The sequence below is a fragment of the Rhinichthys klamathensis genome, unplaced genomic scaffold, assembly GCF_029890125.1.
Source record: "Rhinichthys klamathensis goyatoka isolate OS25496 unplaced genomic scaffold, OSU_Roscu_1.1 h1tg000003l_1, whole genome shotgun sequence".
Lineage (NCBI taxonomy): Eukaryota > Metazoa > Chordata > Actinopteri > Cypriniformes > Leuciscidae > Rhinichthys > Rhinichthys klamathensis.
The window spans coordinates 5089268-5102591 of record NW_026606556.1 but is presented as its reverse complement, the minus strand read 5'-3'; the positions used below and the strand labels follow the sequence as shown (position 1 = coordinate 5102591).

The following is a 13324-nucleotide window of genomic DNA, read 5'->3' as shown; positions in this document are numbered from 1 at the left end:
TTCTTCAGACCGTTGACTTTGCACCGACAAAGAAGTTCCTCGCTCAAAAAAAGCACTTTTTGTTTATTTACATTAAAAGTTATGTTCTAACCTATCATTCCCTCTTAATGTAATATTTTTCAATGTTTCAATGGCTTTACAAAGTGAAACTATTGCAGGTGTTTTTCAATTAAAAAAATCTTTCAGTTTTTACAATTCTTTGTGAAATTATTTGGTAGTCAGAGGTGGGGTGGGGCTTGGGGGGCACCATATTTTTTGAAAGGTTTAAAGGGGGACGTGACCAAAAACTTTTGAGAACCACTGCATTAAAGCATAATCTCCACCACAGACTCATAAACGTGCTACATTACATACACAAATTAAGTAGAGAGAAAGAGCTTTTTTTAAATCCATGCAGGACAGATTTAATCAATCTCCCAATTAGAAAGGTAAGGGTGATCAGATTCGCAAGAGGAGCCACCCACCACAGTTTGTGATGTTTAGGTGCAGGTAAACATGAAATTAATGATATCAAAATAATAAAACAGCATAGAGCAAAATGGTTAGTGACTAGTTTTCCAGAGCTGACTATCTGAAGCTTACAGATCATTTACATTTACATTTACATTTAGTCATTTAGCAGACGCTTTTATCCAAAGCGACTTACAACTGAGGACTAAACCAAGCGAGCCATCGTGAAGAGGCAAAAGCAACGCAAGAAGTGCTCAAAATACAAAGTTCAGCCATAGCTCGGAGTAGCATAAGGCAGGCAAGCGAGGATATAGAGGAAAGTATTTTTTTTTTTTTTTTTTTTTTTTTTTTTTTTTTTTTTTTTTTTTTTTTTTAGTGCTACAATAACAAACAGACTCCAACCCTTTAAGACGGCAGATATTCAAAATAGGAACGCGACTAATTCAAATAAAGATATTTAGTGAAGATAAAAATTACAAAGAAGCAAAGAATCGAAAATAGTCCTACTTACTTGACAAAATGGTAAACAGAGCAACAGGAGAACTGTATATTAAGAAAAAACAACTTACGCGCTCTTGACGTTCTCACCGAGTGACTGCTGTCCTGGCTTTCACCTGAATTTACTTCTAATTTATATCTGCTTTAACAGCCCTTGCAATTAGCACAGCGAAAGCAAGTATCCCGACAATGGCCCAAATCGAAACTAGCTGTTATGAACAGCAATACTTAAGTGCTACAATAACAAACAGACTCCAACCCTTAAGACGGCAGATATTCAAAATAGGAACGCGACTAATTCAAATAAAGATATTTAGTGAAGATAAAAATTACAAAGAAGCAAAGAATCGAAAATAGCCCTACTTACTTGACAAAATGGTAAACAGAGCAACAGGAGAACTGTATATTAAGAAAAAACAACTTACGCGCTCTTGACGTTCTCACCGAGTGACTGCTGTCCTGGCTTTCACCTGAATTTACTTCTAATTTATATCTGCTTTAACAGCCCTTGCAATTAGCACAGCGAAAGCAAGTATCCCGACAATGGCCCAAATCGAAACTAGCTGTTATGAACAGCAATACTTAAGTGCTACAATAACAAACAGACTCCAACCCTTAAGACGGCAGATATTCAAAATAGGAACGCGACTAATTCAAATAAAGATATTTAGTGAAGATAAAAATTACAAAGAAGCAAAGAATCGAAAATAGCCCTACTTACTTGACAAAATGGTAAACAGAGCAACAGGAGAACTGTATATTAAGAAAAAAACAACTTACGCGCTCTTGACGTTCTCACCGAGTGACTGCTGTCCTGGCTTTCACCTGAATTTACTTCTAATTTATATCTGCTTTAACAGCCCTTGCAATTAGCACAGCGAAAGCAAGTATCCCGACAATGGCCCAAATCGAAACTAGCTGTTATGAACAGCAATACTTAAGTGCTACAATAACAAACAGACTCCAACCCTTAAGACGGCAGATATTCAAAATAGGAACGCGACTAATTCAAATAAAGATATTTAGTGAAGATAAAAATTACAAAGAAGCAAAGAATCGAAAATAGCCCTACTTACTTGACAAAATGGTAAACAGAGCAACAGGAGAACTGTATATTAAGAAAAAACAACTTACGCGCTCTTGACGTTCTCACCGAGTGACTGCTGTCCTGGCTTTCACCTGAATTTACTTCTAATTTATATCTGCTTTAACAGCCCTTGCAATTAGCACAGCGAAAGCAAGTATCCCGACAATGGCCCAAATCGAAACTAGCTGTTATGAACAGCAATACTTAAGTGCTACAATAACAAACAGACTCCAACCCTTAAGACGGCAGATATAAGATCATGCCTCGATCATGCCTCGGAATCACAAATGTGTTTCTGTAATTTAATTTTTATGCTATTTAAAGGGTTTGTTCACTCAAAAATGAAATTGCTGTCATCAATTACTCACTCATGTCATTTCAGACCTAATGGGACTTTTGTTGATCTCTGAAACACAAAAGATGATATTTTAATGAAATCTGAGAGATTTCTGTCACTCCACTGAAAGTGGAAGATAAATCCATATCAATTGAGCAGTTTAATCCAATTTGTCTGAAGAGACAGATTTAATTTAGGCTTTTATTCAATCTCTTTTTGCGTTTTGGGTGAATAGACTTTCAATGGAGGGACAAACTATGAAGATGAAACTATCCTCATCTGTGTTTCGAAGATGAACAAACGTCTTAATGGGTTTTGACCGACTTGAGGATGAGTAAATGATGAAAGATTTTTGGGTGAACTATGACTTTAAGTATGGTGTATGTCGTCATGGACAGATGTAACAATATGATAAATTAAATTACATTCAAACTAGTGACATTTCTAAAGCTATAACAAACTGGCCTTGATGCACATCCAGTGCATGTTAAAGGAATTGAAACCTTCAGACATTCTCAATCCTTTTCTTATCTAACTCACCAAGGCCAGCAGCAAACATAATTAATTATGTCAATACATGGTTAAAAAAGATTGTATATGAGGTGATGATAGTTGATATGAGTAATGCTTGAATATGTGCAGTGATGAATGTATTTGCTTAAGTCATTTTGTCCCTGAAGTTGTTGTGATAGTGGGTCGAGGCAGCTCAGTGTTCCCACTCAATGTTTCTGCTTATCACTCAAGGCCGACACACACACACACACACCTGCAGAACTCCCTCAACGCTCAGCACTCTCTCTTCCTCCCCTGAAAAGCTCTCATATTTCTATTCTCTGTACACAAGTGGATTAATATTGAATAGTGAGATTAAAACCCCATATCAAATAGCTTGACAAGCAGTTTTTCTTTCCTACCTTAACTGAAAGTTGAGGAGGGACATACTCACTCTAGAGAGCATCAGATTTACATCAATTTACAAATTCACATAATCGATGGTTGTTAAAATTAGCAATGAATTAATCATTAACTTCTTAAATCTTAAGCGGGGGAGGGGTGCTGCTAACTTGTACGTCTGTCTGAATCATACACCTTTTTTTAACCACTTGATGTGTCTATTTAAATGTTTTAAACCTTGTACGATATGATCTAGTAGTTTCAACCAATAAAGAGCTCAGCGGGTACGTGCGGTGTAGGTCTTACAAAGCTGTCTTGGCTTATGGCAGCAAGAATAGCCTACAGGGACATCTCTACAGCAACGGATTTCGGCTTCAGGTCGGGTCAAACAATCTCGGCTACTACAGGCCGGGTTCAGGCTTCAGTTTAACCCTCTGGGGTCTGAGGTGTTTTCGGGGTCCTTGAGATGTTTTGGCATGCTCTGACATTTGTGCTTTTTTCAGTTGCTTATAAACATATTAATGGCACAGGTGAAATTACACTCTATATAGCACACACAGGGCTACCATAATATGTGAGCAACATGTATGTACATGTTTGTATTTTTGAGAGAATATTGTTTATGCGTGGTTATTGAAAAAAATAAAAAATAAAGTTTCTAATATAAGGCCACAAATAACATACTAAATATCTGTCCACAAGACTTTTGACTAGTGGATGTTGTCGCCTAGAGTATTTGCTTCAAATTGATCTGAAAATCATTCTGGCTAATCATTCACATAAAACAATAGATTGTTTTAAATTGTGAAAAACATTTTTTTGTTTGCAAAGGCAATATGCGGATGGGCGGATCGGCCCAACCCCCTCATGAATAATTAGGCAGTTCTCACCTGAGCAGACTGCATACTAATGAGCCTTTCATTCAGGGGTGTCACACAAGAAAGAATGCAAGGACAATATATATATAAATAAATAAATATAAATAAATACCTGGCGCGAAATGACCGCCAGGTGGCGCAAAGGGACATTTAGCAAAACGTAAGTGGGGCTAATGTCTATTAACAGTAGCCTAAGGATGAAATACTACAAGTTATGGTAATTTCCAAATAAGCCTACAACAAATTGTTGGTCATACAGATAAGATATAATCTTTTAAAACTGTAAAAGGCTAAAGTAGGCCTACACTCACAGGCTAAAGAAAAAACGTTTTCTCGCTCATGTGAGAATCAAACGTTTGGATATTTCTCAGTAACAAAATTCATAGCCGAGCGGTAGAACTTACGGTTCATCATCAAGATGTCACAGGTTCAAATCCCGCACAAATATGGTCTGCTATAAATTTTATATTTATTATTGCAGAGAGATTTGTCTAGCTCTAAAACTCTGTTACACCATACAGTTTTTTTTATATAGGCTATATATATATATTTTTTTTTATTCCAGGCTCTCACGCCACACCCCCGATTGCTCACGCTGAAGTGTCAACCCGGTCGGTCAAATTCCTGAAAGATATAGTTTATCTATAGATCTACCTGTTGAGCCACTCGTGATCGACTAGTTATACCGCAAATTAGTTAAAATATCCCGTAATCTATCTAGAGCGAGCGTGCATGCAAGACAGATATTGTGCTCCAACCCGTGCGCGCGCATGGCAGAGAGGTCTGTTCCCTACAACCTAGAGTTTTTAAAAACATGGTTTTAAGTAAAGTGTGATTTGCCAGGGGGGACTGGGATTTCCTTCTGGTCTAAACATCCCTACTTCTGCTGAATTATTTTAATCCCCACACCCCTCCCTCCACAGCTAATCAATGCTATAGGCTAGGCTACTTCACCAATATCAAATATATAAAATAGAGATATGCAACAGGCACGTTTAAACGACAAACAATAAAATCAAAACTAGCGTTTCAGTTGTTCATTAGTTCCAGTGGCCTGAATGCATGCACGGCTTTTCAAAATTTCACAAAGCGTGTTGAGATTATTTTGAATGAAATATTGAAGTTTAGAATTAAGTGTTTTGGCACACCACGCCGAGTGGCCCTATGCATTTTTCTAAAGTCGGGTTTTATTCTGGCATGGTGAGTTAGTGTTCGACAAACGCGGCGGCGCGTTCATTTAGATTAATTTATTTATCTCATTATTACAGCTAAAATAACTTAATAGGCGACTCCGTAATTTTTTGGTCATACAGATAAGAGTGGAGTAGCTTACATCGTTCAAAACTGTAAACTTGTATTCATATTAGGCTAACGACAAAAACAGTATATCTGTCCTCTCTGTCTCCGGGAACTGCGCGTCACAAAAATGAACCGAAAGCCACTTCAGCTCAGTCACTATAAGAAATCGGCTATGTCTAAAGAATTTAAATGTCTAAATATTTAGGCTAATAAATGTTATCTGATTATGTAGGCTAATCCATATGAAAACGAGAGGTACAGAGGATCTACTCAAACATGCGCTTCCCAATGAGAAAATGACAAGACAAGGGTGAAAATCTCGCTCTAATTAAATGTAGGCTAAATCGCCCTGAATTAAAATGTAAAAACATAATAATGTATTTGTCGAAATGTTGCGATATTGTTTCATTTAAGTTCATAATTATTCTATAAATGTTATTTAATTTAGCAGCATTACCACGAAGCACCGTGTTTCGATATTTATTTGAATACAAAATAAAATAAAAACTTAATTCACAAATTGCATGCCTGGTTGTAAGGATCCAAAGATCCCTGTAGACTTTAATATTAAGTTGAACATTTTGTTCATGACAACAAATTAACAAGCGTTTTTTCAGATTATATTTAGTTTTGCTTGGAAAAAGCTGCCCCAAACCAGTTTTATTTCATTAATTATTGAAATAATGAAATATTTAGTAATAAACTTTTATGACAGAAATATCACTAGGCTACATGTAACTTAAATCATTTAATTCCTTCATTATCAACACTGTCTAGAATAGCGATTTAAGTGTGAATTGCGACTTCTCTTTGTGTTAAGTCAGCCTCAGACTCCGATAGCCTGTGGGGGGTTGGAGGGACATTTGCTGGACAAAGGTGTTAATGTTCCTCTTTCATATGGAGAGTGTCGGATAGCCAGCCTGATGAGCAGGCAAAATTGTTGTAAGGATAAATCTGTGTCCAAATGTAGGCCCCATATCTTATTAAATTATAAATATTGTAGTTTATTTATTGTAGCCTATTTTAAGTTTTTTTTTTTCACACCAAATTTCAATTGAAGTTATTGTAAGGTGAATTCAACAAGGCATGCTGTGTCTTTGAAGCAACAATTAAAGGCTAAATAACTTTTTCGTGATTTGTATGGCCGACACGCAGCGACATATACAGTATTATCAGCTGTATGATGTGTTTTTACCCTGAAATGCTTAATTTCGAGAGAGACCCTGCGCGTGCAGCGAGGGAGACTAAATAAACTTGTTAAAAAGAGATCCAGCTCGAGAGAGCCAAAGAAAAACGCATGTTTTTAATTTAATTATGTTTCTTTGGACAATTTTCGTTTTGTACGGTTTTAATTGTTTAATTTAGATGTCATTTCTTTGGCAATACAAATTTAAAATGTCGCAAGAATAAGATTAGCCTAGTGTTTCTTATTTTGCATCGCAAAAGAAATAAACTCTAAACCCGATGCAACCCATGTTTTAAATTTTAAAAAACTGTCCCGACACTTTATTTAAACCTTGAAATGTCCGAAATTGGTTTCAAACTTAAGTCATTTTAGTGTTCTTTTACATTACACAATAATTTAGCAGACTAAAGACGAGCTTCTTCATTTTCATTTTCTGATGCAATCGGCTGACAATCTTCCTTCATCAGTTTTTGTCGTTTGTGCAGCGGCTGCGGTTCTACAGGAATGTAGCAAATTTATGTTGTAATGATAATCAAACAAAACTCTTGACTTTAAATAAGTAAACAGTTATAAACAGTTAGCTATTTAAGCATGAAGGTGGTAAAATATAGACGCTGTAGGCCAACATCGGTTAACAACATGTATGCTACATTGAGATTCGATCTCGGGTGGATTGAAGCTCCTCGAAGCTCGTGTTGTTGCGTTGATCACTGAGCTACCGTCTGTACGCTGTTACAGTTGTAAAGCCTCATTGATGTACCCTTGATGTTGTTGAAATGTTTTCATTATTTATTCAATTACATTTCAGTAGCCTAATTTCAGTATTGTGATTATGAATTATTTTAACTACGTTTCACTTGTTGAATTCATCTGCTACCAGCTTTCAATCGCTCTGAATCACAGGGTCGGCGCCAGGACATACGGAACGAGGGGGCTTCGATGTGTCCCTGGGGGGGCCTACCTCTCCCACCCTCAAAACTAATAATAATAACAATACACACACTTTTAATTAAAAAACAACAACCCCATCATGCCACCATACCCGACGCGACGATACAGAGCCACTCAACATAATATTATTTCGGCATAATAGGCCTATCTGTTATTTCGACATCGTATCTCGTTATTTCGACATAACAACTGCTGGGACATTCTAATCTGCATTAAACCAAGCGTTCTTATAATGGTTTTCCTGGGAGGAAAATGCTTTATGTGTAGGCTAATTAAACGCGTTGCGTCAATATTCTTGGCTTATGATCTGATTTTTTTGCACATAGTACAGCACTTTATTATGATTTTAGTATCATAATGATTAATAAATGCATGCACAATATCCGTGAACTTGATAAATGTTGCAGATATGTGTTACTATACACAAAAAAAATGCCTTTCAACTTACGAGTGCAAAATTCAGAATTAAACTAATGTGCAGGAATTCGTACAAATAGGCCTACTATACGTGTTGTAGCCATTAAATAAGCGCATTTAGTTTTATATTTGTTACAATATTATTTATATATATTTTATTATATTTTATTTTATGGAATATTTTTCCATTTTTGTTGATTATGAAAAGTTAACAGCATGAGTAAGATAGGATGTATATATCGGGAGACATTGAGTGGGTCAGAAATGATTTTGACCCACTCAATGTAAGAGGCAATGTACGTTTTGTTTTGTAGAGAGCCTTTCTTTAAAGTGAATTTCGTTTTGTATAAATTGTATCTTAATTTTAATACATTTTTCATCAACCAATTGCCTAGCAAATATAGCAGACAATATAATCATGACATGGAGGCGCCTGCGCGATCACTTGCATTGCACGTGAACTGGAGCGCATCTCATCATAAATTAACCAAAACTCAGCATATGCCTCACAGATGAGAAATATATAAAGCTTGAAGTGTCTTTAAACGAAACAATTCAAAACGAAAAGAAATAGCCTAGGTTACTCCCTGGTTATGTAATCCAATATGTGAATAGGCGCGTTCACGGAGATGGTGATCGTCAACCTCATCTTGCAGCTGACACAGAAAAAAAATATTTTATTAATAAAAATCACCTGTCACCGGATTTGCAAGCATCTTGCTTTATGCACGCACACATATTATGTCGAAATAAGGAGATATTATGTTGAAATAACATTATTAATAATAAATCTTTAAGAATATTTGATTGAATGCTGAATGTGCTTGTTCAATTTAGTAAAATGAAAACTTTAATTGTGAAAATTAAAATAATTGAATATTAAATATTGAGTGGCCAAGTTTTGCTCATTTATTAATAGTATAAATATATAATATATAATTGCGCAGCTCCCCTTGTCAATGATCTAGCACCCCCTCAGCAACTGCCTTAAAAATTCTCTGGCTGGCCCCTGACTGGCTATATAATCAATCATATTAGTAACAAAGACAAAAAAGCAAAAACACATCCCTTTAGAAAAGCTGCAGTCGACGAGTGGAAGTGTTAAACTTTCTCAGAACGAGGTCTTTTCATTCGTTGCGTAGGCCTATTTTCTTCAGCTGCTAGTGACGTAATTTAGTTAATCGCCTGTCGCAAATGCAAAGTTGCAAAGCTGATTTAATCAAGGTAAAACTATTAATTTACAAAATAGTTTTTTCTATATAGGCCTCTATATATAAATGTGTAGTTAAGTTAATTATATGTCATAAGAGGGCACAGTGGTAGTGTGCCTGTTGCTGAGTCTCAGCGGCTGAAATCGCTTTCCGAGGCAGGGTGATGTGCTGACCAGAGGTGAGGGGGCACAGTGACCGAGGTGGCCGGGCCAGGCCCCCTGGGGCCCCCTCGTGGCGCCGACCCTGCTGAATCAGCGCGGTGCGGCAGCAGATTACACATTAGAGAGAATAAACCGGAATAAACGAACACTTTTCAGAGTCTATGATTGTAGCGCCTCTTAGCGGTAAAAGGCAGCAAATACACCACACATTTTACCACCGCGGTGGAACGGCTGATGTGGGCATTGTCATGGCTTGCCTCGACATTTGCGTTTGAATAGCGCGCGTCCTCCGTGGGCGTGTCAGATTAACGCGTAATGAAGTGTAATGAGCTGGGAAAAAAATACTGACAGCACTCTCTTTTCATACAGATTGCATAAACTGAGAATATTTGTTTTTTATATAAATTACTTCATTTAAAAGAAGAGAATTCAAGCTTCATAAAGAAAAATCTCTCGTGCCTGTGTGACAAGTAATCGCGGAGTTATAGTTAATCTTAGGACGCGTTTCAGAATGGACTGCACTGACAGAGAGAACGCTGAACTCGCATCATGTTTGTTTTTCTTTATTTGGTGAAAAGCACAACACTTTGTTTTTATTGTGAGTATCCACAAAAAAAATAGAAACTTAACAGGATCTAATGATGTATCACACTTATATGTAAGATCAAAATCAACCGAGTATTTTGAGTCTCTTTTGCACTGATAAGAAAAAAAGCGAGACAATCCGACCCCAGGGGGTTAAAGCCGAGCATATATAACAATAGTATGGTGACCTATTTACACGAAGCTTAATATTATTTCCGGCCTGTCTTGTCATATAAATCTACAAAATACAACTGTAGATATCTATGTCAATCCCTTTTGTCGGGTAGTATTATAATTTAGCCTATATTTCATCAAAAAACACAAACTCAGGAGCTAACTAGGCTAGTTAGTTTGGTTGCTTACACAGCTCACTCGCTCCTTCTAGCTAATGTGACCTTCTCCACCACTTCAGTTGAAACGATTGTCATTTGACAATGCATCTAGTCAATTTGTTAAATATTTTTTTGTTTGAGAACTGAAGTATGATTATTTTGCACGTTTGTATTTCAGAGTACATTACTTACAGTTGTCTGTGAAACAGACAATCCGAGCAGAGCTCAACATTATTATTCATGACCCTTCCAAATAAGGTAATAACAACAGCCCATTTCATTCTAGGGACAAATCCTAGGGTTGTAAATGGACATGTTAAACCGTATCTGGAGAATTTTTGCCCTTACCTAAACCACATACCTTCTATGTAGATATCAGAGAACAATTTAAAATATTGTATCAATGCATTCTATGGCACCTTTAACTAATATGAACTAACAATGAGAAATACATTTGTTACAGTATTTATATATCTTTGTTAATGTTAGTTAATAAAAATACAGCGGTTCATTGTTTGTTCATGTTAGTTCAGAGTGCATTAATGTTGATAAATCCAAACTTTGATTTAAATAACGTACAAGTAAAAGCAGAAATTAATATTAACTAAGGTTAATAAATTCTGAATGAAGTATTGTTCATTCTTAGTTCACGTTAACTAATGTTAACTAATGAGCCTTATTGTAAAGTGTTACCAGCAACTAGAGTTATTCAATGAAGAGCTGAGTGATTTTCTCTTTTTCTTTTGTTGTTTGAGTCTTATTAACAGCATATATAGCAGTAGGTTGCAGTACGCTGTCACTTTAATACACAGATCTAATATACACATGCGATTTCTTCACTTGCTGTTTAAGTTCACAGATATGACCAACTGTTTATGTGAACTTTGTGCGTTTTTGACAGTTTAAGCACAATAACATGTGAAAGAGAACTTGGTTTAATATTCAAGGGACGCGCCGTCTGACATCCAGCTTTCTGTGCGGATGCGTGTGCTCAGAAAACCATATATCAGAAGTTTAGACTGATGTGGCTTTAAAACACATGCAGATAACCAACTTTCATGATGATGAAGAACTGCAGCGTCACGCGAGAGTGACCGCGATACGTCATGACTGATGACACCCAATCATAGAGCCGAGCGTGAGCCTCTGCGTCATCGTTTCTAAAGTCCTCCGTTTTGTCCCGTCTTCACTAAAACGCCCTCTGGAGATTCAAAACGCAAAACGGAGCTGCAGCGTTTCTAAACTTCTCCGTTTTAGGTCTTCATTTTTTCCGTTTTAGTGTGGACGGGAGGTACAAACGTAGCAAAAGGTCACTGTTTTTAAACTAAAACGGAGTAGTGTGGACGGGGCCTGAGGCACGAGCTGTCAAGTCTCCGCCCTCTTCTGGATATGGGGGTGTGGGGAGCAGCAGCTCATTTGCATTTAAAGATACATGCATGAAAACAGCATGTTTTTCCTTCCACTTAAAAACGTACTAATTTGACTTTTACTCACATCAGGAAGGACTGTGAGAACTACGCCTTCATACACCGTACTGTCAATGTCATCTGTTCCTCCTGGTGCCACTTTCACGTCAACCGCACATTCTTTTCCCTGACATCACAAGAAGTTATAGTACAAAAATGAGTACAAAACCATCTTCAATACACAAAAATGCTTTAAATGAATTCTGGGATTTTTGCACACATATAAACACTTACCAGATTTTTCACTACTGTGAAATGCACTTTAACCCCAGGCACCAAGTTAGATCGGTATCCAAAAAAGGCATCAAAAACAAAAGAGAATTTCTTCAAATCCTCCCGTTCAATGAAACCACAATTATTCTGAGGAGAAATCAAAAACAGTGCTATTAAAATGTTTGATATTAAAAAAGCGTTCAGATTTTCAACCAACAACACACAAAAAATCACTCATTTAAATAAAAATGTAGCACAAATGGTTTTAAATGTTAAGTCGGAAAATAATGGATTGAAAAAAAAATCTAAAATAGATAATTCCAGTCATGGCTTCTGATTGGTCAGCAAAGATTCCAGCGACAAGCATTTTGTCTGTCCACACACCACGCGACATTTAAAATACATAATCAGATACAATCTTTGTCATGGAATACACTTTTTTTTTAGTTACAGAGTTAGCAGTTTGAATGTTCTTGTTTCCCTTAACTTATAGGTAAATTATGCATTGCTTTCATTATGGCTATTAACATCATGCACAATGATATTCTAACTAAAATTAAACCATTTTACTATAATACAAAAAGTGTTTTATGTTGCATATGTCTGTCACAGTTGGTTAGGTCAAAAGCTGATGATTAACATGGAAAACTTTTATTACGTCACGGTTAGCATCACATTTGTTTAGCGCACACTGACATGTTCAACACATTATTCATTATTAATAATCTACAATATTATTAATACTTACGCCAATGAATGAAATGATTCCCAATGAGCGTCCACGAGGAGTGCTAAAATGAAAACACACATGGCAGTTTACTTCAACAACCTCTCCTTTCTCAGAACCACTATCAATTTTCCAGCAAAAAAAAGCATGGCTATACATTACTTTGCAGAGATATTCTTGAATGCTGATATCTTTGATGCCATCGATTTGGGAGGTTCTGTCTTTGTGTCTTTTGGTGCCGGCTGATCTATTGTCTTCGGAGGTTGGGGTGGACAGGCATTTCCAGGGAGAGGCATGCTCTAAATTAAAAGCACATCAGACATTGCACTGCAGATCTACAAGCTTATAAAAGAGCAAACATTTAGTACTGAATTAAATACAAGTGTGAACTTACAGTGGCATTGAACGCCTCAGGTTGTGGCTGAACTGGACCTGGGCCTCGGAAATCTAGTGGAGGTCCTTGTTGGAACCCTCCTCTCTCTCCAAATGCAGGATTGCCCTTATTTACATGAAGAAAAAAAACATTTGCTTCATTCTACATTAAAATAAAATTGACAATGTTGCGGTATTTATTATAAATGATTAATCCATGGCCAGCATTATATCTTAAAAATGAATGTGTCCTGCATAAT

General features: G+C 36.6%; 1 protein-coding gene across 1 annotated transcript in view; it reads right to left on the bottom strand.

Moving 5' to 3' along the window:
- The window catches only part of si:dkeyp-121d4.3 (uncharacterized), a 44082-nt gene that overhangs the window by 20629 nt on the left and 10129 nt on the right, over window positions 1-13324 (bottom strand). The window contains exons 2-6 of the mRNA XM_056250412.1: window positions 13087-13191; window positions 12855-12991; window positions 12714-12756; window positions 11987-12112; window positions 11781-11879 (exon numbers count right to left, since the gene is read on the bottom strand). Of these exons, the coding sequence (XP_056106387.1) occupies window positions 11781-11879; window positions 11987-12112; window positions 12714-12756; window positions 12855-12991; window positions 13087-13191 (510 nt within the window). The remainder of the gene's footprint in view (window positions 1-11780; window positions 11880-11986; window positions 12113-12713; window positions 12757-12854; window positions 12992-13086; window positions 13192-13324) is intronic.